The 24,903-nt window shown below is 48.5% G+C and overlaps 2 protein-coding genes and 1 long non-coding RNA gene across 4 annotated transcripts in view; 2 read left to right on the forward strand and 1 right to left on the reverse strand.

Annotated features, from left to right (window-relative positions):
- On the forward strand, nt 1–19,778 carry SLC35E1 (solute carrier family 35 member E1). Its single transcript, XM_086698743.1, has 6 exons — nt 1–438; nt 842–912; nt 2,468–2,605; nt 4,003–4,128; nt 15,981–16,226; nt 16,681–19,778. Exons 1-6 carry the CDS (start codon nt 18–20, stop codon nt 16,909–16,911), a joined length of 1,233 nt encoding a protein of 410 aa, XP_086554869.1. The 5' UTR covers nt 1–17; the 3' UTR covers nt 16,912–19,778.
- LOC147583679 (uncharacterized) lies at nt 12,701–23,474 on the reverse strand. Its single transcript, XR_015248480.1, has 2 exons — nt 23,113–23,474; nt 12,701–13,906 (listed from the first exon to the last, which is right to left on the reverse strand). It is a non-coding gene; the product is annotated as an uncharacterized LOC147583679 (long non-coding RNA).
- CHERP (calcium homeostasis endoplasmic reticulum protein) overlaps nt 23,411–24,903 on the forward strand; it is a 19,140-nt gene continuing 17,647 nt past the window's right edge. For both annotated transcript variants that reach the window (XM_086698726.1, XM_086698727.1), the window contains exons 1-2: nt 23,411–23,568; nt 23,878–24,051. In XM_086698726.1, the coding sequence (XP_086554852.1) occupies nt 23,544–23,568; nt 23,878–24,051 (199 nt within the window). In that variant the 5' untranslated portion in view covers nt 23,411–23,543. The remainder of the gene's footprint in view (nt 23,569–23,877; nt 24,052–24,903) is intronic.

Raw genomic sequence — 24,903 nt, forward strand, 5'->3', positions numbered from 1 at the left:
GTGGCCGCTCGGGCAGGATGGCGGCGGCGGCAGCGGTGGGCGCGGGCGCGGGGGGCCCGGGAGCGGCGGGCGGCGGCGGCGGCGGGGCGCGCGAGGGAGCGCGGGTGGCGGCGCTGTGCCTCCTGTGGTACGCGCTGAGCGCGGGCGGTAACGTGGTCAACAAGGTGATCCTGAGCGCCTTCCCGTTCCCTGTGACCGTGTCGCTGTGCCACATCCTGGCGCTATGCGCGGGGCTCCCGCCGCTGCTGCGCGCCTGGCGCGTGCCCCCCGCGCCGCCCGTCTCGGGCCCCGGGCCCGGCCCACATCCGTCTCCCGGCCCGCTGCTGCCGCCGCGCTTCTACCCGCGCTACGTGCTGCCACTCGCCTTCGGCAAGTACTTCGCGTCCGTGTCGGCGCACGTCAGCATCTGGAAGGTGCCGGTGTCCTACGCGCACACTGGTGGGTGCAGCGGCCGGCCTGGGGGGCGGCGGCCGGGACGCGCCGCCCGGGGTTTCGGCGCGTGGGTAGGAGTGCGCTGGCGGGGCTGCGGCCCGACGGCCTGGAATACCAGACCGAGAAGTCAACTTCTGTTGGCAAGGGGCTGGGGGCCAACGAGACTTTTAGCAGGGGAGCGACTCGCACAGGGGTCTAGGGGAGGGAAGTGGCTGGGAAGAGAGCTGGGAGCTGAGCAGGGCGGGTCGCAGCTACTGGGCTGCGGGGAAGCTCCCCGGAAAGAGAAGGGCCGAGGAGGCTTGAAGGGCTGCCAGGCGCTTCCATCGCACTAGTGGAGTTGGGACAGGGTCCCAGGGTGGGTTCTGGGACGGAGACGGCTCCCTGAGAGCCCCCTGGCCTCTCTTTGCAGTCAAGGCTACCATGCCCATCTGGGTGGTTCTCCTGTCCCGGATCATCATGAAGGAGAAGCAAAGCACCAAGGTAACCTGGGAGGGTTCTGGGCCGGTGGGGGCCCAGCTGGTGACGTGGTCGCGGCTCCTGGCTTCCTGTCAAATCAGGAAGTCTGCTTAGAGGCTTCTGGTGGCCCTTTCACTAATGTTCTGTAATCACTTTGGAGGCAGTGGTGTGCAGTGTGTGTGTCCCCGAGTTGTCTCTGCCGTGTGGTCTTGGGGACACTCCTGTCCCTCTCAGGTCCAGCTTCCCTTCGTGTTTTGATTCCCTACGTGTGGTTGCTAGTGGGCAGTGACTCGGTCCCATCTTGGCCAGGCCCCACGTGCCCCTCCAGGGGGACCCGGAATGGAACATCTGACGTCTTGCTGGAACTCTGACAAAGTTTCACTTCTTCCCGAGTGACCGCAGTCAGGTTGGGGCCTTCTGGGGTCCAAAGCGAGGTGCTAGTCAAAAGAGTGATTTTGGCAAAATCCAACAAAGTCTTCGAAATAAAAACAACCAGGAACTGTGAGTGTCTGGGACTGGAAAAGAAAGCAACACGCAGAGCCTAGGCTGCATAAGGAAGATGCTCTGGGCACAATCCAGTGTCTGTTCAAGATGCCAAGCCTGGGTATTTCCTGGCTTGGGGCGAGAGGAGCTGTGGCTTCAGCCAGAGACGGCCTTGCTCCTTGTCCTTAAGTGGAAGTGCGACTCCTGTCGTCCCAGCTGGAACCCATTTCATGCTGGACAGAGCGCCTCTTCTCTAGGTGGTTGGTTTCTGGCATCCTGTATTTTATGTAACTCAGAGTGGCGGTGCCCTGGATCGGCTTATAGAAATTGGGCCACTTCTGGCTGATGTTTCTGTTTCAGCCTCTTTTTTGTCTGTAAGACCTGGGTGTGCTCTGGAACCTGCCCCCAGGGTGATGTCAGGTGTGACTTGTCTCCCTGGGTCCGAGTTGCCTGGGAGGTGTGTAGCTTCATCACTCGATATCACGTCATGTTTATCAGGTTTCCCTGTCGTTCGGGACATTGTACCCTGCTTGGGCAAGGAGCCGGCACCTTCCACTGTGGGGAAGGACTGAGGAATGGCCTAGGCAAAGACTAACGATAAAGACAGGATATGTAGGGACCCACCCTATGAGACAGATAAGGCAAGTGATTGTCATTCTTGATCGCAGGGGAAGAAGTGGGACTTAAAGGGAAAGGGGAGAGTCAAATAGCCTAATAGCCTGAGGCCCACAGCCAGCAGTGGGGTGGGGGTGGGGGGCTGGAATTCAGGTCCCCCAGTCCGGAACCCTTGCTCTGACCCTCAGGGGCGTTTGAGAGGGCCTTATACCACCTCCTAAAATTCCTGCAGTGCTTTTAAAGTGTCCTTTGTAGGAAAAGGGTGAGCTAGAGGTCAAAAATGGATCCCATTTCTCCGGAAGTTTGGAGCCATTTAGCCACCAGATCTCAGGAACCATCGCATACGCTCTGGGCCTTGTAAAGTTGGACCTTCCCTTTGGTGAGGGACGGGAGACCGAGGCTCTCCTCCAGGCCCAGGGGCGTGTGGGGGGCAGCCTGGCTCAGCCTCGGCCATCCGTCCCTCCTGCCCCCCTTCCCGCAGGTGTACCTGTCGCTCATCCCCATCATCAGCGGCGTCCTGCTGGCCACCGTCACCGAGTTGTCATTCGACATGTGGGGGCTCATCAGCGCCCTTGCTGCCACACTGTGCTTCTCGCTTCAGAATATTTTCTCCAAAAAGGTATTTGGGTACCGTCTGGGATCTGCCTGGTGGTTTGCGGGTGCACAGGCGGGCGGCCTGTGAAAATGCGGTCAAGGAGGGATTCCCTTGATGTTGAAACAAACAAAAATCCTGTGGCCCTTCTGCTGGTTTTGTATTTGTTTCATTTTCTTAAGTAATTTGTTTCCTTTTATAAAATTAGCATATATTCAATGTGGAAAACTAGAGAAAAGCCCCCCCACCCCCCAAAATCAGAAAACTTGTGTCAGGTACCATAGTGGGTGCTGGAGATGACTAATCAATAGAGACCTGCCCTGCGCCCAGGGATTTCCACGCTATTGAGCAAAATCACAGTACTTTCCCCTAAAGAACTACTGGGTTTTTTTTTTTTTCTTTTAATGTTTATTATTTTTGAGAGAGAGAGTGTGCAAGCAGGAGAAGAGGAGAGAGAGAGAGAGAGAGAGAGGGAGGGAGGGAGGGAGAGAGAGAGGAGACACAGAATCCAAAGCAGGCTCCAGGCTCTGAGATGTCAGCACAGAACCTGACGTGGGGCTCAAAACTCACGGACTGTGAGATCTTGACTGGAGCCGAAGTCCAACGCTTAACCCACTGAGCCACCCAGGTGCCCCAAAGAGAACTACTGTTAATGCTAGTAGGGGTCTTTTTCTGTACAGTTTTTAGAGTTGTGATATTATAGGTATGTTTCAGAATTGTGCTTTTGAAAAGTAAAATTAGTACCTTTTCATTTACGATTACAACATTCTCCCATTTCATTAAAAATTACTGCTCTAGGGACACCTGGGTGGCTCAGTCAGTTGAGCATCTGACTTTGGCTCAGGTCATGATCTCATGGTTCATGAGTTCGAGCCCCACATCAGGCTCGCTGCTGTCAACCTAGTAGTGCAGAGCCAGCTTCTGATCCTCTGTCCCCTGCTCTCTGCCCCTCCCCCACTCGCGCTCTCTCAAAAATAAGTATTTAAGAAAAAAACTATTGCTCTCCAACCATTCATTATAAGGAACGCAGCAACAAACATCTTTGTGTGTGCAGGTTTTCTGTCTTGAGTTATTTCCTTACGTTGTTGGGTCGGAGTATATGAAATATTTATGGCTGCTGATAGACTTTGCCTGGTTGCATTCTGGAATGTGCACGAGCGATTTAGACATAAACCAGTAGAATTTCAGAGTGCCTCTTTCACTACAGCTTTACCAGTTTTGAGTGTTGGTGTTTTTCACTCTCAGTCCTTCATATTTGTCTTGGGCACGGGCTGTGTGTCTCATCATAGGGCACTGGTAGGTTTGGCGGTCAAGGTCAGATGTCAGGGCTTACGTATAGTCCCTGTGTTTGGGGCCTGGGTAACTGGAGCCCTTCTTGCCATTTTTAGTTTCAATCGGCCTTTAAAGAGGTTTTCTCTTCTCAGGTGTTAAGAGATTCACGGATCCACCATCTCCGGCTGCTGAACATCTTGGGCTGCCACGCTGTCTTCTTTATGATCCCCACGTGGGTCCTGGTGGACCTTTCAGCTTTCCTGGTCAGCAGCGACCTGGTGAGTTGGCCAGTGCCACGGACACACCCTTTTCTTAACGAGTTCCAAAGCAGTTGCTTTGCCGGGCAGTTACACCTGTGTTGACTTGGGGACATTCGGGGCCCCTGGCAGCCAGCCAGCCCTCTTCAGGCTCGGCTTTGTCATGACGCAGTTTTTGTGCAGTCGAGGAAGTCGTCTTCCTTTGCACTTCCTCCTCCAGCGTGCTGGATCTCAGGCGTTGATGGCTGCTTCATTCGTGCCAGTGGCATCAGGAAGGAAAATGCCGGCACAGGCGACTTTCCTGTCCTGACAGTCTGGCTCAGATCTCACTTTGACTTGTCAAAACTGTGCTTGCATAGCTTGATTCCTCTCTTGGTGTCATCTCTGTCCCTACTTCCTTTACTCTGGGTGTGTGCGGAGCTCTCTGAGCGCCGGCAAGAAAAGCTTCCCGCCACGTGCAGGGCCGGCCTCCAGACGGTTCACTGGAAGCTAAGCAGGTGAAAAAATAAATAAATAAAAAAGAAAGAAACTAAGCGGATGACAGTGATAAGGAGGAGGTAGGCGGGGTTTCTTCCAAGCCGGAGTTACAGAGAGGGTAAGAGAGGGTAGTAAATTTTATTAGGGCTTAATGAGGCCCGATAGAGTTCTTGGCATTGGTCTTCGGTCCTCAGCACTGGCTGGAGACATAGTGCACGTTATTTCCATTCTCCAGATGAGGAAACTGGCTCTGTTCTCACTTCCTTTCCATATTGAGTAGCTGTAATTTTTCTGTAAAGAGCTTTCCATCATCACTCAGGACTAGTGTGTTACCTCCAACTACACGAAAAGCAGTTCGGTGCTTTTCTTTCAGTTTTTTCTTAATTACCAATGTTTAGAGAACACTTCTTAGCTTACTGTAAATGTTAACCAGTGAACGGGGGGGGGGGTGTTTTTTGTGGGGGTAAAGGAAGGTCCTTTTATATATTCTTTTTTTTCAACATCTTTGTGGACGTCTGTGTCAGTTGCACATGTTAACACCTTTTCTATTCGGATTATCCTGTCTCGGCCAATGGAGTCCTTCCCACTGGCTCCCTGTCCTTCTGACAGCACAGGTCAGCCTTTGGTAGCTTTTGGTCCAGCAGGATGTTGTTTCCCATATTGTGCCTCTCCTGTCCCAGACTTGCAGTCAGCCGCTCCTTCGAGAGTCCGGGTTGCTTGTGGTAGAGAGCGCTGCTGAGAGAGACAGGCCGTGGTGCTCACCGCTGTTGGGTTGTCATTGCTTTTAAGTCTTTGGGGTAAAAAACTAGGAAAGCCCTGTTGGGGCAGAGGGGAGAGTTCATTCCAGTTCGTTGCAATGTAACATGACAGGATTTGTCACGGCTGTGATTTTTAAGTGTACATCTTTTCGGGTACGCTTGATTCCTTCCCGTAATTACTCACGTACAAGATTCCACTGTATGCACACATAATCGCTTCAGAGTGAAAATGCCCACAGGCCAGCTGCGGACAGGATTCTGAGTTTAAGGTTTCTTTGCCGGTCTTCTTTGTCCTTAGGACATGTCCCGTTAAAGATGCACAGTTGGAATGCCGCGTTCTAAGGGCACTGGAAATAATTGTTTTCACAGTGTGCCTGTGTCACCAGCTTGTCCGGCTGGGTTCTTTTACTTCCATCTGTTTTCCATTTGTGGCATTGCTTTCCTCCCCCCGCCCCCCAACACTGAATTTGTCAGATACCTTTGTATTTCCAAAGCCAAATGAGATGAGAAGGTTTATTCAAAGAAGTCTGGCTTCAGGGGCGCCTGGGGGGCTCTGTGGGTTATACGTCCAGTCTTGATTTCAGCTCAGGTCATGATCTCAGGGCGTGGAGCTCTGTGCCGGGTGTGGAGCCTCCTTAAGATTCTCTCCATCTCCCTCTCGCCTTCCCCTCCTCGCAAGCACGCACTCCCCACCCCCGCCAAAGTAAATAAATAAAATAAAAGCAAAAAATAAAAATATTAAGGAACAAAAAAACCCCAAGAAGTCTGGCTTCAGTCCCTATCACCTCCTGCTTTCTTGTCCCTCCCTGGAGTTCTTCATTGCTATGCTCTTGGTTTATTCTTTCAGTGTTTCTTTTTGCAAATAGAAGCACATCTGTATATATTCTTACCTTTCTCCTCCTTACACAGAAAGTGACTTTTTAGGTAGAAAGGAGCACTTTGCTATTTTCCCTCAGTGATATTTCCTGGGGATCGATTATTCCCTATTGACATATTTAGGTCTTTCTCATTCTTTTCATTGGCTGCAGATACTGCTGGTGGGTTTCGTCTCAGTTCTCTTACTACGTCCTGTTACAACTCCTTAGTGTCTCTGTATACATGCACACAAACACGTGCTTCCAGGCTCGGCTCTGGTAACTTTGCTTGTATTTGCATTCAGGACACATTTTAGTTTTATTCCAGTGATTACCTTGTTTGTAATACCTTTAGTGACCTGTTCTCTTTGTCGAGCCCATACATATTTTTTACCTTGATGGGGTCCTCGTACGTTCCGACAGTTTTCCGGGGAGCACTCTGTATTTGACAGGGCTGGGGTGTGAAGGCAGGGCCCGTACCTATCTGGGCTCCCCCTCCCTGCCCTGTGTCTCTGGCAGGGACGCCGGGTGATGTAGCCCCATCCCAGTGCTGTGCTTCGTGGCAGTACAGGGAGAAGGATCAGGTAGGAGAGCATCACCTGGAGTCTGCCGCTCGCCGTGTTACCAGGATTCAAAGGCTGTGTGTGGTGGGTAGTTCTGCACACGGGCAGCCCCACTGCTGACAGCTTGACCGAAGCCAGGCAGGGATCACTAGACTCCGAAGCAGGTGGCCTGGTTTTAAAGCTTTTACAAGATGAGTGAAGCCGCTATTTGAGAACAGAAAAGTAAATGGCAGTGGACAGGCTGGGGTTGAAGACCAGATTTCAAGTTACCACTGAGTCAGCAGTTTGCTTTTCTTTTCTTCCTTTTTTTTTTTTTTTTTAATTTTTTAAATGTTTTTATTTTTGAGACAGAGAGAGACAGACTATGAGCATGGGAGGGGCAGAGAGAGAGGGAGACACAGAATCCGAAGCAGGCTCCGGGCTCTGAGCCCTCAGCACAGAGCCCAACGCGGGGCTCGAACCCACGGACCGTGAGATCATGAGCTGAGCTGAAGTCGGACACTTAACCGACTGAGCCACCCAGGCACCCCTCTTTTCTTTCTTTTTTTTTTTTAAGTTTATTTATTTTGAGAGAGAGCAAGAGTGAGTAGGGCAGGAGCAGAGAGAGGGAGAGACAGAATCCCAAGTAGACTCCCTGCCATCAGTGAAGAGCCTGACATGGGGCTCGAACTCATGAACCGTGAGATCATGACCCAAGCCGAGATCAAGAGTCAGATGCTTAACTGACTGAGCCACCCAGGTGCCCCTCAGTTTGTCTTTCTTTTGCCTCCTGTATCTTCAGCCTTAACTCGCAGCCCCGGGTGCTGCGCATGGTGAGAACAGAGCGAGACACCCTCTACTTCTGGATCACGGAATAAGAAAGGGGGTTCCTGATGCTCAGGGTAGGGGAAATGCCCTTCTGGCTTTTTCTGTTATTTTTGTTTCTTTGTTCTCCTGTGTCCCAGGCCCCTGGCAATCCCGTGGCAATGGTAGCAGCAGGGTCCCACAGCACCTGAGATGCTGAGTGAGGGCAGCCTCGCTCTGCGGTCAGAGTGGGATTAGCCCCCACTGTGTATTTTTCTCTTTTAATCAGCCCACTGCTTGGTCCCAAGTAGAGGTACAGTTGTGGGAAGGCCATAGTGTAGAGCGGGATAATTGTGCCCCAGCCCTTTGACTAGAGGACTGGTTCCTAGGGGAACCCTAGGCAACGGTCAGTACCAGGGAGATCGTGGAGAAGGAGGAACTTGGGAAAGTGACCTCAGAAACACCATGAAATCCTAGGCTCACCCCTGAGCTGTACATGTGAGGATCTGACCCTAATAGCACACCAAAGACTGACACTGAATTATGAGGTAGACTGCTGCCCACATCCCAGACTGATTGCTGGGTAGCGCACACTCAGGATGGAGCCGCGTACTGCTGGAGAGGCTTTGGAAACACAAATGACATTGGAACCAACACCCCCAGAAGGCTTGTCAAGCTTGTAGCCTGAACCCAACTGAGTCTGCTAAAACAAAATCCTGTATCAACATTCTGTAGAGGATTTAAGACCTACAGTCTTACAATATCCTAAACGTCCAGAATATAATCCAAAATTACTCGGCATATGAAGAACCAGGGAAATTTCAAGTCCCTTCTCATAGAAGACAATTAACAGATGCCAACACTGAGATGACACAGATCTTGGAATTATTGAACAGCGACTATTTTTTTTTAAGTTTATCTATTTATTTTGAGAGAGAGCACGAGCGGGCAAGTGGGGGAGGGGCAGAGAGAGGGAGAGAGAGAATCTCAGGCAGGCTCTGCACTGTCCTTGTAAAGCCCGATGCAGGTCTCAAACCCACAAACCCACAAACCTCAGATCATGACCTGAGCCAAAGTCAGATGCTTAACCAACTGAACCACCCAGGCGCCCCTGAATAATGTCTTTAAAAAAAAAAAAAAAGTATTTACTTTTGAGATAGAGAAAGCGCCAGCTGGGAAGGGGCAGAGAGAGAGGGAGACAGGAACTGAAGTGGGCTGCACACTGACAACAGAAAGCCCGATGCAGAGCTCAAATTCATGAGGTGTGAGATCATGACCTCAGCCAAAGTCAGACACTTAGCCAACTGGGTCACCCAGGCACCCCCTGAACAATGACTTTAAAGCAATGATTATAATCATGCCCCAAAAGGTAACGTGAATTCTCTTGAGACAAATGTAAAGAATGAAAGGCAGAAGAACCAAATGGAAATTTTGCAAATTCAGAAACAGTAGCTTAAAACCCATCACTGGATGGGTTCAGTAGTAGAATGGAAATGACAAAGGAAAGGGTCAGTAACTCAAAGATACATCAATAGAAATTATCCAGTTTGACCCACAGAGACAAAAAAAAGATTAAAACGTTTACAAACAAGCAAAAAATCTGGAAGCAGCCAGAGAAAAATGATGCATTACTTACAGAACAGCGGTTTGAATGACTGTGGATTTCTCATTAGAAACCATGAACACCAGAAAGAGGTGAAAATAACATTTTTAAAGTACTGAAACTAAGAACTAGCAACACATAGTTTTATATCCAGTGAATACAGAACCTCTAGGACCAATAGAACTATAAAAAAAACCCACCAAGCAAAAAGATAGTATCAGCAACCAACTGGGTATCTCACTGACATTTGTAGAACATTTTACCCAACAACAGTGTAATAGACATTCTTTTCAGGTATTCATGGAACATTCACCAAGACAGACCATATTCTGTGTCATAAAACAAACTTTAACAAAAAATCTGAAAACATATAGGGTGGCTCAGTTGGTTAAGTGTTGACTTTTGATCTCGGCTCAGGTCACAATCTCATGATTTGTGGGTTTGAGCCCCGTGTCGGGCTTTGTGCTGACAGCACAGAGCCTGCTTGGGATTCTCTGTCTCCCTCTCTCTCTCTCTGCCCCTACCCCACCTGTTCTCTCTCTCTATATATATAAATAAACAAATTTAAAAAAAGATATTAAAACATACAAAGTATCTTCTCTGATAGCAGTAACAGGAAAATCTCCACAAACATTTAGAAATTAAGTAACACATTTCTAAATGATGCAGGGCCCAAGAGGAAGCCTCAAGGGAAATAAAATATATTTTCAACTGAAGCAAAACAGAAAAGAAGACATTACAAACACCAAGAGTGAAAGAGGGAATATCACTATAGACCTCACAGACATTAAAATGATAGAGATATTACTGACTATTCTATATACAGCATAGATGAAATAGACCAATTCTTCATAAACCACAAACTATCAAAACTTACCTACCCAAGATGAACTAGATAACCTAAATAGTCCTATAGCTTTTTTTTTTTTTAATTTTTTTATGTTTTATTTTTATTTTTGAGAGAGAGAGGGAGACACAGAATCCAAGGCAGGCTCCAGGCTCTGAGCTGTCAGCACAGAGCCCTATGTGGGGCTCAAACTCACGAACCGCGAGATCATGGCCTGAGCCAAAGTCAGACACTTAACCAACTGAGCCACCCAGGCACCCCAGTAGTCCTATAGCTTTTAAGGAAATTGAATTCCTTAAAATTCAAACTTTCTAAAAAGAAATCATCAGGCCCAGCTGGTTTCACTGGCAAATTCTACCAGACATTTAAGAAAAAATAAATATTGATTCTACAGTCTCCTCCACAAAACAGAAGACAAGGGAATGCTTTGGGCCATATAACAAAACCAGTATTCCTCATGGACGTTGAGGCAAAAGTTGTTAACAGAATATTAGTAGGGGCACATGGGTGCCTCAGTTGGCTGAACATCCAACTCTTGATTTCAGCTCAGATCGTGATTCCAGGGACATGGGATCAAGCCCCACATAGGGCTCTGTGCCAAGCATGGAGCCTACTTAAGATTGTCTCTCTCGCTCGCTTGCTCTCCCCATTCCCCCCACTCACATTCTCTGTCTAAAACTTAAAAAAAATAAAAAAATATTTTTAAAAGCCCCAAATACTAGTAAATCGAATGTAGCAATGTATAAAAAGCATAATACACTATGACAAAATGGGATTTAAATCAAGAATGCAAGGCTAATTCAATATGTGAAAATCAGTGTAATCTCTAACAGTTTAACAAAGAAAATCACTTATTCATTTCAACTGATACAGAAAAGGCTTCTGACAAAACCCAACATCGTTCATGAAGATAAACACAACTAGGGGTGCCTGGATGGCTCAGTTGGTTGAGCATCCGACTCTTGGTTTTAGTGCAGGTCATGATCTCACTATGTAAGATCGAGCCCAGAGTCACAGATTCCACTTAAGATTTTCTTCTTCCTCCTCTGCCCCTCCCCCACTCATGCATGCACATGTATGCTCTCTCTCAAAATAAAATAAATAAAATACAAAGTCAACAAACTAGAAATAGAAGGAAACTTCCTCAACCTGATTTTTTTTTACATGAAAGCTGATTTTTATCGTCAACAGCCATTCTTTAAACATCAACATGCATATAGAATATTCTGCACACACATCACAGTTTTTAACATTAACAGTTAAACACACAACCTACATCCTTATGAAAATAGTCAAAATGCAAACATAAAACAAAAGTCTTACTAATTTTTAAAAAGTTTGTGTTGGGTACCATTTGTACAACATAGTTAATTTAGACGTTTTCATTTTGGCTGTACATAAAAAAGGAGCCAGTTGAAAATAAAGTCATTGAGGGTTTTTAAGTAGCAGAATAGGCAGTTTTGCCATGCAGGAAAAACAATGTTAAATATTAGTTTTCCCAAAAAATCCACATTTAAAAATATTTAGTTCAAGTCACAGAATTTTTCTCAGTAGAGACCTCAATGTGATGCATAATTAGCTGCCTTAGATGGCCCATTTGAAAGGACGGTGTCCCTTCCCCAGTATAACGTTACTGATTTTGGCACAGAAAAGAAGTCTTAAGTATGAGAACATGATAAAAAAAAGATGGAAGAGAACAGAGGAAAGAAAGAAACAGCAAGAAAGAGTACATGAGCTAGTAGTTGCATCACTGAAAACTGCATTCTCAGCCACTGCAGAATACTAACACCATGATGAAAGATTGGAGGTTTTTCCTGCTAAATTCAAGAATAATTTCAGGATGTTCATGCTCAACATGTTTATTCCACATCATACTTGACATCCTGGCCGGTGCAATAAGACAAGGAAAAGAAATAAATAGATTTGAAAGGAAGAAATAAAATTCTCTCTAACCAGCAAAACCTTGTTCTTTAGTATTAATTATAAATAATTGCTTGAATTTTAACTTCAATTTTTCTCCTTGGAAAAGGTGGTAATGAAGAAAAGTTGAGATCCATTAATCTACACAGGCATACCTTGTTTTATCGCACTTAGCTTTATCACACTTCGCAGATACTCCATTTTTTTTTACAAATTGAAGGTTTGTGGCAACCTCACATCAAGGAAATCTATTGGTGCCGTTTTCCCAACAGCATTTGCTCACTGTGTCTTTGTGTCATGTTTTAGTAATCTTTGCAATCTTAAAAACTTCTTGTTACTGCATTTGTTATGGTGATCTATGATGAGTGATTATGACTGACTGAAAGCTCAGGTGATGGTTGGCATTTGGGAGTAATAAAGTTCTGTACATTTAATTAAGGCGTACCCCTTTTTTAAGACATAATGCTATTGCACATTTAACAGTCTACAGTATAAATATAACTCCTATACGCACTGAGAAACAAAAAAAAAAATCACTTGACTTGCTTTATCGCAATATTTCCTTTACTGCAGTGGTCTGTAACTGAACCTGCAATATTGCGAAGATATATGCCTGTATATCTGTGTGTGTGTTGTGTGTGTGTGTGTGTGTGCGCGCGCGCACGCGCGCACGTGTGGATAGATAGATAGGTATTGAGTTTTTTTTTTAACCTTAAAGCTGATTGGAATATTTACATAGATAGGCAGACAAACTGGAATAGTCAAAATAAGTCTGAGAAAGAATAAACTTGGAGGAATCACATTATTTCAAGACTTAGTATTAAGGTACAGATACTGGTTAAGGGGGAGACACATAAATCAGTGGAGCAGAATCGTGTGCAACTAAATGCACACAAATTTGGGTAATTGATTTTTGACAAAGATTCAAAAGCAATCACAGGGCAAAGGGTAGTTTAACAAATGGTGTTGGAACAACTGGACATCGATAAGCAAAAATCTGAGCCTTGACTTAGACCTCACACATTACAGAAAACTTAACTCATAATGTATTCTAGACTTAAATGTAATGATAACCTTTAGGGGAAAAACACACACACACACACACAGGAGAAAAATCTTCATCATGACTTGGGATTAGTTCTTAAGACACTCCACCAAAAGCAAAGTCCATAAAGAAAAAATTGGTAAATGGAGTCTCATTAAAATTTAAAACTTTTGCTCTGTGAAGACACTACTAAGTGAAAGAAAAGACAGACTCCCAACTGGGAGGAAATATTTGCAAATGACGTACTAACAGAGAACTTGTGTTTTGAATATATAAAGAACTCTCAGAACTCGATAGCAAGATCATAACTTGCTTAAAAATGGGCAAAGGACTTGAACAGACTTTTTCCCATTGGGACTGTCTAGATGGCATGTAAATAGGCAAGTAAAATATGTTCAACATCATTAGGCACTAGAGAGAAACAGAACCAGAATAAGATCCACCTCATACCTATTAGAATGGCTATAATAATAAAAAAATATAATACCATGTTTGTCAAGGATAAGGCACAGCTAGAATTCTTATATGTTGTTGGAGTAAATACAGAATGGTACAACCATTCTAGAAAACATTTGGGAGTTTCTTCTGAAGTTAAACATACGCTAATCATATGACCCAGCAATCTCACATGTGGATGTTAACTTTAGAGAAATGAAACTCAAGTTCACACAAATGTTTACAGCAACTCCACTCATGACGTCATGACCACCAAAAACTGGACACAACCCAGATGTCCTTCAACAAGCGAGTGAATAAAAAACGAAACAAACCCACTTTGGTACATTCATACAATGGAGAGTTGCTTGGCAATGAAAAAGGTCATCAGCTGTTGTTCCTTATGACAGCTTGGGTGGATGTCACAGGCATTATTGCTGAGTGAAAGCAGCCTGTCTGAGAAAGTTCCATCCTGTATCATTCCAGTTCTAGGATCGTCTCTAAAAGGACAAACCTAGAGGGAAGGAGAACACACCGTTAGTTTACCTGGATTGGGGAAGGGGATTCATACCAAGAGGCTTGGGAGAGTGTTTCGAGGTGAGGGAGTGGTTCTGAATCCTGACTGTGTGGGGAAGAAACACTTGACTGGTATCAGTTTTTTTTAAAAGCTGGATTGACTGGGTTCCTTTTCTGAGAAATAGGGATCTAGGCAGGCTGGCTGGCTCATAAAAACAGCTTGTAAGACCATGTCGGTCATCTCAGGAAAGGACTCGGGAGTGAACAGGTCAGCTTGCCACAGAAGCATGCTGGTGGGCTCACGTGCCTTACAGGGGCTGTTCCGACGAGGGGCAAAAGTCAGAGTGACCGTGAGGTCACCTAAGTGTATCTTGCTGCCCTTTGAGAGGACCCTGTGATCCCTCTCTCTCTCTCAGGGTGGTGGAGATGGAATCAGGTGGCCATTCTAAGACCGTTCCAGCTCCCATGCTGGCAGGCCACTAAATGCCACCTTCCTGGAGGGACCCAGCTGTGTCCAGTACCAATGTGGCTTGAGGACTGGGATGCAGAGAGGAGGTGCCACCGCGCAGCTGTGGCTTTGCTACCTTCACTGAGCCACACTAGGTCTTGAGGGTGCTCTGCCCTTGGAGCACAGGGACGTGGGGAATGTCCCAGCACTCCAGACGAGGTCAGACACTGCAGAGGTGGACAGCCTGGAGCTGTGCGTGGCTGGTGTACTGTCTCCTGGGGCCCTTCCACTGGCCCGGCCGCCCTGCCCTGTAGCAGCCTCTTGGTGCCCCTTGGTTCCTCAGGACTGGTACCGAGGTAGGACTGTGGGAGGTGGGGAGGCATAGGAGTGGTGCCACATGCCTTCCGGTATCCGGCTCTGAATAGATGTCCGTAAATGTTCAGCACTGGGCATTCCCAGCCGCCTGGCGGGGGCAGCCCCCCACCTAATTCTCAGCTGCTGCCTGTTCTGGGATCAACCCAGGCTCAGGGGGATGGGTGGGGGAAGGGGGTTCTGTGGTCCAGATGTCTGCTTGTTGTGAGTTCTTAACTTCTGGGCCCCCTTGATCAGAGTGCCTCATTCCAGAGAGGCTCAGATGATAACTAAAGTTTTTGAGAACATCTCGTGTTTGGCTTGGGACTGTTTTAAAGCACTTTCACAGCCATGGACCCTTTTGATTGTCCCCACAGCAGCACTGTGTGGGCTCAGCAGGGTCAGTGTCTTCTGTCGCACAGAGGAAGAAAGTGTGACTTGAAAGGTCAGGTGGCTGGAGGTGAAGGGCGGGGCGGGGGGGGGTGGTTCTCAGTAACAGGGCAGACCCAGGGCTTCTTGCTTCTAGCCTGGGACTCTTGTATTACTAGGTTCTGTGCATACTCAGGGGCTGCCTTCCCAGGGCCTCCCTGTCCTACAGAACGTGTCATGTCTGCTACAGTCTGAATGTGTCCCCCCCACTCAAATTTCTATGTTGAAACCCAGCCCCTCATATGATGGTATGAGGAGGTGAGGCCCTCGTCAGACAGGGTTGGTTGGCCTTATAAAATGAGACCCAGTGAGTTCTCGCCCCTTCCACCACATGAGGGCACCGTGAGAAGACCCCACCTATGAACTGGGAAGCTCATACAAGACACTGAGTCTCTTTGATCTTGAACTTCCTGGCTTCCAGAACGGTGAGAAATAAATGTCTATTGTTTATACCCCCCCACCCGCCCATGGCATTTTGTTATAGCAGCTCAATTGGACTGAGACAGTGTCCAGTAAGCAGACCTTGCTCCGCTAACCCCACAGCTCCCAGTCCTCACTGTCCGGGACAAGGGAAGCTCCAGTTCACCTCGTGCTCTCCACCCTTGGGGCTCTTGGAGCCTCCCCATCCTCAGCAGCAACGGAGTGGATTATTGCTGTGCTTGCGTGCAGTGTCGTGAGGGTCAGAGGTTGCGCAGATCAGGCACTTGTTATTACACGGCAACACACAGCTGGAACTGCTCCCCGCCTAGACGCTGACCCCAGTAAGCCACTTTGTGCCTCTCCCCCACTTCTGCCAGGGCCAGCATGTGACCCCAGTGCTGTTCTTGTTTTCTCGTCTCTGTAGACCTATGTGTCCCAGTGGCCCTGGACGCTCCTGCTCCTGGCTGTCAGCGGCTTCTGTAACTTTGCCCAGAATGTCATTGCCTTCAGCATCCTCAACCTCATCAGCCCTCTGAGCTACTCCGTTGCCAATGCCACCAAGAGAATCATGGTCATCACGGTGTCCTTGATCATGCTGCAAAACCCAGTCACCAGCACCAACGTCCTAGGCATGATGACAGCCATCCTGGGGGTCTTTCTGTATAACAAAGTGAGTCTGAGGTGGGGTGGGGTGTCCCCTCGATACCCAAGGAGGCACCAAGAGTCGGTGAAGGGGAGAAGAAAGGGCCTCACCCTGAGCCAAGAGGCTGGGGTTCCAGCTCCCAGCTTTGTGGCTGACTGGTTTATGGTGTTGGTGTGGCCCTTCCTAGCCCGGCTTTCCTTTTCCTGTGTAGATTATTCTGGGTCCGTGCCATACTCCAGCTGTGGCTTTTGGGTCTGTGGAGACTCTGTCAGGGATCTCACGGTCTCCTCAAGAAGACCGTGTTCGGTCCAGTGTAAAGACACAGATGGCTCATAGGGAGGGCTGGCCATGCCTGAGCCCTGCTAGGGCCAGTGCTTCGGTGGCGCCTTGAAGGGCTGCTCGGATGCCCGTTGCTCCTCTGTCCTGTGCGCATGTCCTGGGGAAGGAGCCAGTTGTCTCACTGACTCTCTTGATCTTGCAGACCAAGTACGATGCCAATCAGCAAGCCCGGAAGCACCTCCTCCCTGTCACAACGGGGGACCTGAGCAGTAAGGAACATCACCGGAGCCCCCTGGAAAAACCGCACAATGGCATCCTCTTCCCCCAGCACGGGGACTATCAGTATGGCCGCAACAACATCTTAACAGATCACTTCCAGTACAGTCGGCAGAGCTACCCAAACTCATACAGTTTGAACCGTTATGACGTGTAGAGTGTAGAGGGCAGGGTGGTAACTGTGTGACTCCTTCCCCCACTCCCTAGCAGTACCAGAAACTTCTGACAACCAGTGAATGTACAACCCAGCCGAGGGGACGGTGCACAACCATCAGAAGACCCTGGGCTTTCCAGCCCATTGGGGGCAGCAGGACGCTGCCCTGCAGCAAGGGCCACTGCCCTCAAGCTCCCGTGTTCCAGGCCCTTTCTTCCTGGAGTCTGTCATCCGAGGGCTGTGTTGCTGTGGAGATCTTGGCCAGGTTTTTACCTTTCTGTGTGGACTTCTTCCCCAAGTTAATGTATTTTGAGAGTTCTCATTCTGCTTTCCAGATGGTATTTCCAGGTAACTCTCCGGAGAGGCGGGATCACTGTGGATGCAGACCTCCCCAAGCAGGCAAGAGGGGGTTCCCGGGGGCCAAGGAAAGGACAGTAGGATCGTGCTGGAGAATGACAAACTAGCTGCTTCAATTCCGCTGCTCAGATAGGCCAAGGGCCGAGGCAGGCATGGAGCAGAGGGGTACTAATTAAAAGCATGTCCAGCAACAAAGATGGACCCAGTTTCCGGCCAACCCCTTGGCCGTTTGCAGTTACTGGCAGATCTTCCAAAGAGAAAAGCTACTGCAATTAGCCTTGAATTCTTGGAGCCTAATTCTTTGACCTGCAAGTCAGAGTCAGTATATGTCCAGATCCAGAGGGAAGGGCAGCTGCTGTCTCCTGTGCCCTCTCTTTCCTAGCCAGAGCAGGGCATCTCTCCTTGCTGGGGACAGCAAAGGGGGAGTGGCTGAGGGGCTGTCAGAGCATTAGGAAATCACGTTCAGTGTTTCAAGCTCTGTTTTTGTAATATTCGTTTTGTCTTTTCTGATGAGTCTTCGCTTCTGTGACGACTTAGTAGGATGTTTGGTGGGGAGATGTTAACTTGATGAGGATCTTGCATTTTTCTAGGGAATATTTTGCAGTTTTGTGTGTTTATGCCGTTGTCTCCTATGGGGGGTGGGGCGCATGAGGACTGGCTTATAGATTGAAAACCCTTTTGTTCTTAAATGTTTAAAAACAAGAAAAACTCCTTCTGGTGATGCGTGTCATGATACATTTCAGCATTAGTAGGAAGCGCTGAAGTTTCTGAAGCTCCTAATGGCCCCAGCCGCCGAAAGCAGAATGAATCAAGAATGTCATCTCAACAGTTTGTGTAATAGATGAGACCACAGCACTTTGATTCCATGACCTGATCTGGTGGGGTGTCTGCATTAGGATCGGAACCATGTCCTGGTGAAGGGGAGAAGCGGCAAGCACCAAGCTAGGATTTGGGTTTGGATAAATCACGTATCAGGAAAATGATGTGGCCCCAGCAGGTAGCCCATGTGCCGAGGTTCAGGTCAGGGTCTCCATCTTTCCTAGCGTCACAAGAGGACGCTGTCCTCGCAGAGGGGACCGCTGGCTCAGCTGCTGGGGTCCCTGGTGATGTCTGCCTTCCTTCGGGGCTGTGCCCAACCTCTTGAATAGGCACTCGGAGGAAGCTGCAGGTGGGACAGTGGGTCACCCTTTATGTCTTGGTGAGACATTTCCCCGTCTGAGGGAGTACCATAGCTTATGATGGACTCCTGGTTTGGTTATTTTTGTCAGCTTATGAGTGGGCTGTTCCTGGAGGTCACCCGGTCCCCTTGTGGCCGGAGTTTATGCACCACCAGCCTCAGGTCCCTGTGTGTTCACGTGTCGTTCACTTTCTTTGTAATTATTTTGGTTGGCCCAAGTTTTGAGACGGTTGCTGTGTAAAACGGGAAGGAGAAATCTGAAGGGCATTTGTGAAGAGTTTGCTGAGTGTCTTCACAGAGGCATTACAGTCTGTAGCTGAACTTTTCTCACTGGTGACTAGCAACAAATGGGGGTAATTCTGCACCACAAAGATACTGTGGTAGTTGTTTTTATGATTATAGTGACTGAGTCCTTGAACAGATAATTGAACTCCAAAATGAACTGTGTGTCTTTTCAGGTTTAATGAAATTTATGATGTTGCTAAAATTTGTATATTGTTTCCCTTTTCCAATGCAAGATCTGCTGGCGAGGGGAACGGACTGGTTTTATTACGGTTTATAAATTAATAAATGGGGTATTTAATTCTGTACATAAATCTGCAGCAAGTACATACACTGGAATGAATGAGACAATCATATTAGACCAAATCATCCGATCAAAAGACAAAGACATACTTTTGAGACTTGAAGGTTCAGAGCTGACACTGACCTCCTGAAGGCCAGTTTTCCAGCCACTTTGGCCCTGGCCTACCACCCCTGCCCACTCCCACATTCCCATTTGCAGCTCTGTTCCCCTCTCCCTCTTCCTTGCTGGGGTTTGTGGCAGGAAATTAATCTACCCATCCATTGTGTGGTCTTGCCTACGACACTAACTCGAACCCAACTCCTTCATTTTACAGAAGGGGAAACTGAGGCTCAGAGGGCATTTTCGAATAGTGTTTGTTCACTATTTTGAGACTTGGTGTGGACTTTTTAAGCACCTTATTTTAAGTCATTCGTTATAGGGAAAATCAAACCCCTATTACAAAGGAGAGAAACCAAACATGTTGAAGTGAAGAAGCACTTGGGATTTCTCAATTTTGCTGTGTATTTGGTATACATCATGCAACAGGCCCTTTATTGTTGCTGGGATACAACCAGACCCGGGTAACTTAAGGTCTAACAGCCTTAAGGGGATAGAACATTAAATTATTAAAGGAACTGAAAATTGTGAATTCTTTTTTTTCCAGTGGTCACCTGTTTTCAAGAATTAAATGCTATAGACTTCTGTGGGATTGATACTGTGTGTATATTCATTGATGGCATTTACCAAAAATAAACGATGGTCTCCAGGGAATCATGACTGGTCCTAATTTGTCAGTGAGGGTCTGAGTGACCCTGTCTTCAGTGTGCCCGGCAACAAAACATGTAAGAGATAGAAAGAACGAACCAACCTGATTCTCACATCTGAGTAAACTGCAACTTTTTTTCCTGAGCCAAAGAGGAGGACATGTGATGTGTGAATTTATGACATGGTAGAATAAAACCAGAGACACAGCTCAGCAGTTAATGACATGCCTTTATTGAACAAAATAACACGGAAAACCCAAGAACGTGTAGCAGCTGTGCTCATGGAGCGTATTTTTGAGGAGTAATGGCTAATAGTGAGACCTGCTCCACGCCTAACACAGTGGTGGATTTTCCCCACACAATCCTTACAAGGTTTATTAACCTTATTTTACAGATGAAAATGGGGGTTGAGGGGGTTATCACACAGGAAGTCTGCCTCCAAAGCCTATTCCCCCCCGCATATTAACTCAGAAACCCATTACCTACAGAATTTCCTTCAGCCACAGTTGAAGAGTAGGAGTTTCTGCTACAACAACTGCCCACATCCTTTTAATTCATAATCCTTTTGTTCACTGATTTACTGAACACTTCATTTGAGTCAAGTACAGGAAACAGATGCCTAGGCCTCAGAGCACGCTTGGCTTAATTTGTAGATGTGTAACTAAGTTAAGTAGCATATAGGGGCTATATTGGAGATATGGAAAACGGTAAGGAAGTACAGGATAATTATTTGAGGGGAATGGAATGGAAATGTTTGCCTTACTACAATTCTCAGGTTATTTTACTTGCATATTTTATATTATACACATCTCATTTAACCATCAGAACCCAAGAGGGAGATACTAGCACCATTTTCTAGGGAAGTGGAAACAAAGCCCATGGACCAAGCCGGGAATCCAGGAGTGTCTGACTCCAAGCCAGGGCCCTTGGCCCGGCAGAGCGGCCAAGATAAAGTGAGCTGTTTTGTTTTTCCTCACCTTTGTCATGTACTCGCCATGAGAGGAGGTGATGTCCTCAGGGGTGTGTCCTTTCGTTGCAGTTGTGTGGGCCATGCTGCCACAGTAAGACCTTGACGGAGCCCTCCCGTCTGGGCGACCTGGTGGCTTGGCAGTCCACCACTGCAGCTGCAACGGGGCCTCCAGAGGCTCTGCCCCAGGATGGAGTTGCTGCCTCACAACTCAAGACCTGGTCCTACGGAGAATAACAGCTCATGCTGCACGCGGCCCCGTTGTTCAGACGCTAGTCTCAACTCCTACCTGGGGCTGAACACTCCAGGGACTGGAATACTCCCATTTATCTATCTCCCCAGGGCAACTCCTTTGTGACCAGAGGCTGGCTCGGTGACAAGGTCAGGCCCTGAGGAATGCTGCTCCCTCAAAGACTGGATAGGACCTTCTCTGTTCAGGGTTCAGTTACTGTAGGAAACGAGGTTGACAGTAACACCAAGCTTTGGCTTTATTGAGACTACAGGTCTGGATGGGCATTAGACTTCCTTAGTCACCCGCTACTTTTTTAATAACAACTTTTATTGTCTATGTATTTTTTCAGCTTGAAAAAAATTGTTAAAGCTAAAAAATATCTGTACTATACAGACATCAAAAAGAATGAGTTAAGGGTGTCTGGGTGGCTCAGTCAGTCAAGCGTCCAATTCTTGGTTTTGGCTCAGGTCACGATCTTAAGGTTGTGAGATAGAGCACCGAGTTGGGCTCTGCCCTGCCCCCACTTGTGTTCTCACTCTCAAAATAAATAAACTTAAAAAAAGTGACCGTATAAAAGTGGTCACAGGTTTACATAATCATTTGAGGGGACAGTTGAGCATTATCAGTATTAAATGTGCACATCCTACGCTAAATCATTTTAACAGTGGCCTAAAAGTGGAATCAATCAGAGACTCCATAGAGTCTGGCTTGAATAAATTATTGTACATCCGCATCACACTGTCCTGAGCAGTCACGAGAAATGACCATACAGATTCGTTAACCTGTCTTGGCTCACAGATCCTGTTAAGACTCTAAAAAAACATTGTGTATCTTTAATTCACGAAAACACATATAGGTACAATAGCGTGCTATCTCTGAATTCCACCCGTGGCGGATCACAAATTAAAACCCCGATGTAGACCTTTACTGGCACCTGCAGCCCCCGGATTACTGGGCTTTATACTGAACAGACCAACACCCGTGCTCCTTTTGCCTGGTGTGGTCACACAGCTTGCTGCAGAGTAGGATCTCAGTGCAAACCTCACTTCCCAGGGGCAGGCCAGACCCCCCTCCCTCATCAAGGTCTCGGTACCCAGCTGTTTTCCTTAATAACACTGCTGGAATGACGTATTTGTCTACTGATTTATAGGTCTCTGCCCCTCCTGGGCTGCCTGCTCAGGAGAGCAGAGTTCAGGCACCACTGGGACATCACAAGCCACGTTCAGCCTGCTTTTCCGTGAACCAAGAATAGTCTCTACTAGGGAACATCTGCAATCAACTCATGCCAGGGAAGACCGACTTAGAACCGCCAAAAAAAGCATTCTGTTTTTCTCAGCAGACCTGTATTTTGAAAACTGCTTAATCATTACATTCTGAATACCACCAATAAAAAACTGTTAGGGACATTTTCTCTTTGGTTACGCAAGTACCTACATAATATGCTCCGTTTTGCCTCTTCGCCCACAGAGCCTGAAATATTTGCTATCTGGCCCTTTATAGAGAAAGTTTGCCAATTCCTGGCCTAGAGCAGTATCTGACATACAGGAGATAATCCATGAGCGTCAGGTGGCGAAATTTGTAACCAAAGAGAAAAGTATCTAAAATGTATGGACACTCATTTGCACAGAAAAAATAGGGACGTAGAGCCAACCAAGCGTTAATGGCAAATCTCAAGAAGGTCGGATGGCCGGGACGTCCAGTCTACGTTCTCTAACGTTTACGGCTGCTGCTTTTATCTTTCCCCACCATCAGCACGCGTTCGCTTCGTCATCATTTGAGAAGGAATGTGCATCTTTCAGGAAGGCGCCGAGCCCACTGGGCGCGCAGTCTAGAAGGCCGGGCACCCGCAGGTCGTGGGCGCTCATTCCACGCCGCTTGAATGACTGCACGGAAACCACGCGAGCCCCAAGGGGACGCAGTCTGTGGCCGGCGAGGGTGGCGTAGGCCCCCCGCCCCAAAGTCTTCCTTACCAAAGCGTTGGGTCGAGCGAAAGAAACTGAGCGGAAGGATCTTGTGAAGTTCAACAAGCCCAGTTCCATCCCCGCCAAACCCGTCGCCTCCCGGTTCTAACGCCCGGGAAGATGTGACCGGCGTCACGGCCCGGGAGCCTCCCGGACGCACCTCACCTCGTAGTCTTCTCACCTCAGCCTCGCGAGAAGGAAACACAGGCTTTGACCGGCGCAGGGACTCCCCAGGCAGCTGTCCAGCGGAGCACGCAACCTGCCAGGCCCTCCAGCTGCGACGCCGGCTCGGGAGAACGCCGCGGCGGCGGCTAACGGTAGTCCGCGCCTTTCCCCACGTTCCGGGGGGGAGCGCGACAGCGGCCCACTCCGCGCAAGCGCGGGAAGGCCCCTGCGCGTGCGCATCACTAGCGACCAGTATCGCGCGGCTTCTTCCCGCCCGCCTTCTGCCCTCCCTTCCGCGGTTTCCCGGCGACGGCCGTAAGTGGAGGGCGGAAGCCGCCCGCGAGACCAGCCGTAAACGGCTCCCTCGCGCCACTTCCGGCCGGCTTCCGCAGACGGGGCTGGTGGGCGATCGTGAGGCGCCGGAGGACGTTCCTTGCGGCCGGAGCCATGGAGATGCCCCTGCCGCCCGACGGTGAGGCCCAGCCTCGGCTCGGGGACCGTTTCTCTCTCCCCGGAATCCCTTCTTGGCCCGCCCCGCCTTCCGGGGTTTCCGGGCCTAGGAGGGGGCGGGGCTCGGCCTCCCGGGTTCGCCTGCGGCCTCTCCCGCGGGTCCCCGCATCCCCGGCGCGCGTGTGGCCTCTATCGGGACCCGTACAAGGGCGGCCTCTCCGGGGCCCAGCCCCAGGGACCCCGGCCCGGCGGACGGGGGCTGGGACGCCAGGGCTCCCGGATTTGGGCGGTCCTCCCTGACGCCCCGCGTGGCCTTTTCTCCGTCCTCCAGACCAGGAGCTTCGAAATGTCATCGACAAGCTGGCCCAGTTCGTGGCTCGCAACGGGCCCGAGTTTGAGAAGATGACGATGGAAAAGCAGAAGGACAACCCGAAATTCTCGTTTCTGTTCGGAGGCGAGTTCTACAGTTACTACAAGTGCAAGTTGGCGCTGGAGCAGCAGCAGCGTGAGTTCTCTCCAGCTCTCAGGCCACCCCTTCCAAGCGATTCCTTTCTCCGACTCCAGTTCGTGCTCTGCCACAAACCGCCTTCTTTCGGCCGCATGCTCAGTCTCCAAAAATGGGGCAGCTCGGCCTTCACGATCCCAGGGCCCTGCCCCGAGCGGCTGCTGGGTCCGAGTGTAATAGAGAACGAGGTTATTGATCCTCTTCCTGGGCTCCGGATCAGGGATTTCTGTATTGTTTTGCAGATGTGATGACTTAGGTCAGCAGAAGTAGAGTGGCCGCTTCAGTGTTTTCCAGAGCGGAAGTGATAGAGGCTGGACTGGGACCCTAGTGGCAGGTGTCCAGAACCCTTTGCGGGACTCTTGGGTCTAGCAAGATTTTTGTGCATTTCAGGTGTTTGCAGTCCAAATCTAAAAGACTTGTTCTCTGGGTTTTAGTTCTTGGCAGATGTTTGCCATTTCTTTATGTTCACTGAGTTGTGTATCAGGCTTCCAGCCCTGCCCTCAAAGAGTTTAAAATGGGTTTAGAATGGCCTTTGAATAATAGTCACCACGTGGTAAGAGCCCACATCTGTCTTGTTTAGTATCACATTTCAAGCTTGTAGATGACATTAAATGAATGAGTAGGGGGTTGCCAAGTGGTAGGCATCGAAAGGTGTATATTTCCTAAGACTATAGGTTTCCTGAAGCCAACCAGACCTTGTTTGGGTCGTTGTGTTATATAATACGTGGTAGGTAGTAGGTGTTCAATAAAAAGTTGGTAAGAAACAGCAAATGTGCGTTGGCTTGAATAAACACGGTGTGTTTAGGGAGCCATAAGAGTACTGTGAGAAGCCCACCATGGCTAGAGCCTAGA

Source organism: Puma concolor, chromosome A2 (assembly GCF_028749965.1).
Source record: "Puma concolor isolate L17-30 chromosome A2, mPumCon1.1.hap2, whole genome shotgun sequence".
In the NCBI taxonomy this organism is placed as follows: Eukaryota; Metazoa; Chordata; class Mammalia; order Carnivora; family Felidae; genus Puma; species Puma concolor.

Coding starts and splice junctions, on each gene's coding strand:
- SLC35E1 (XM_086698743.1), top strand. CDS start 18: ATGGCGGCGGCGGCAGCGGTGGGCGCGGGCGCGGGGGGCCCGGGAGCG. Junction 439..841: donor GGTGTCCTACGCGCACACTG/GTGGGTGCAGCG, acceptor CTCTCTTTGCAG/TCAAGGCTACCATGCCCATC. Junction 4,129..15,980: donor TCCTGGTCAGCAGCGACCTG/GTGAGTTGGCCA, acceptor TCGTCTCTGTAG/ACCTATGTGTCCCAGTGGCC.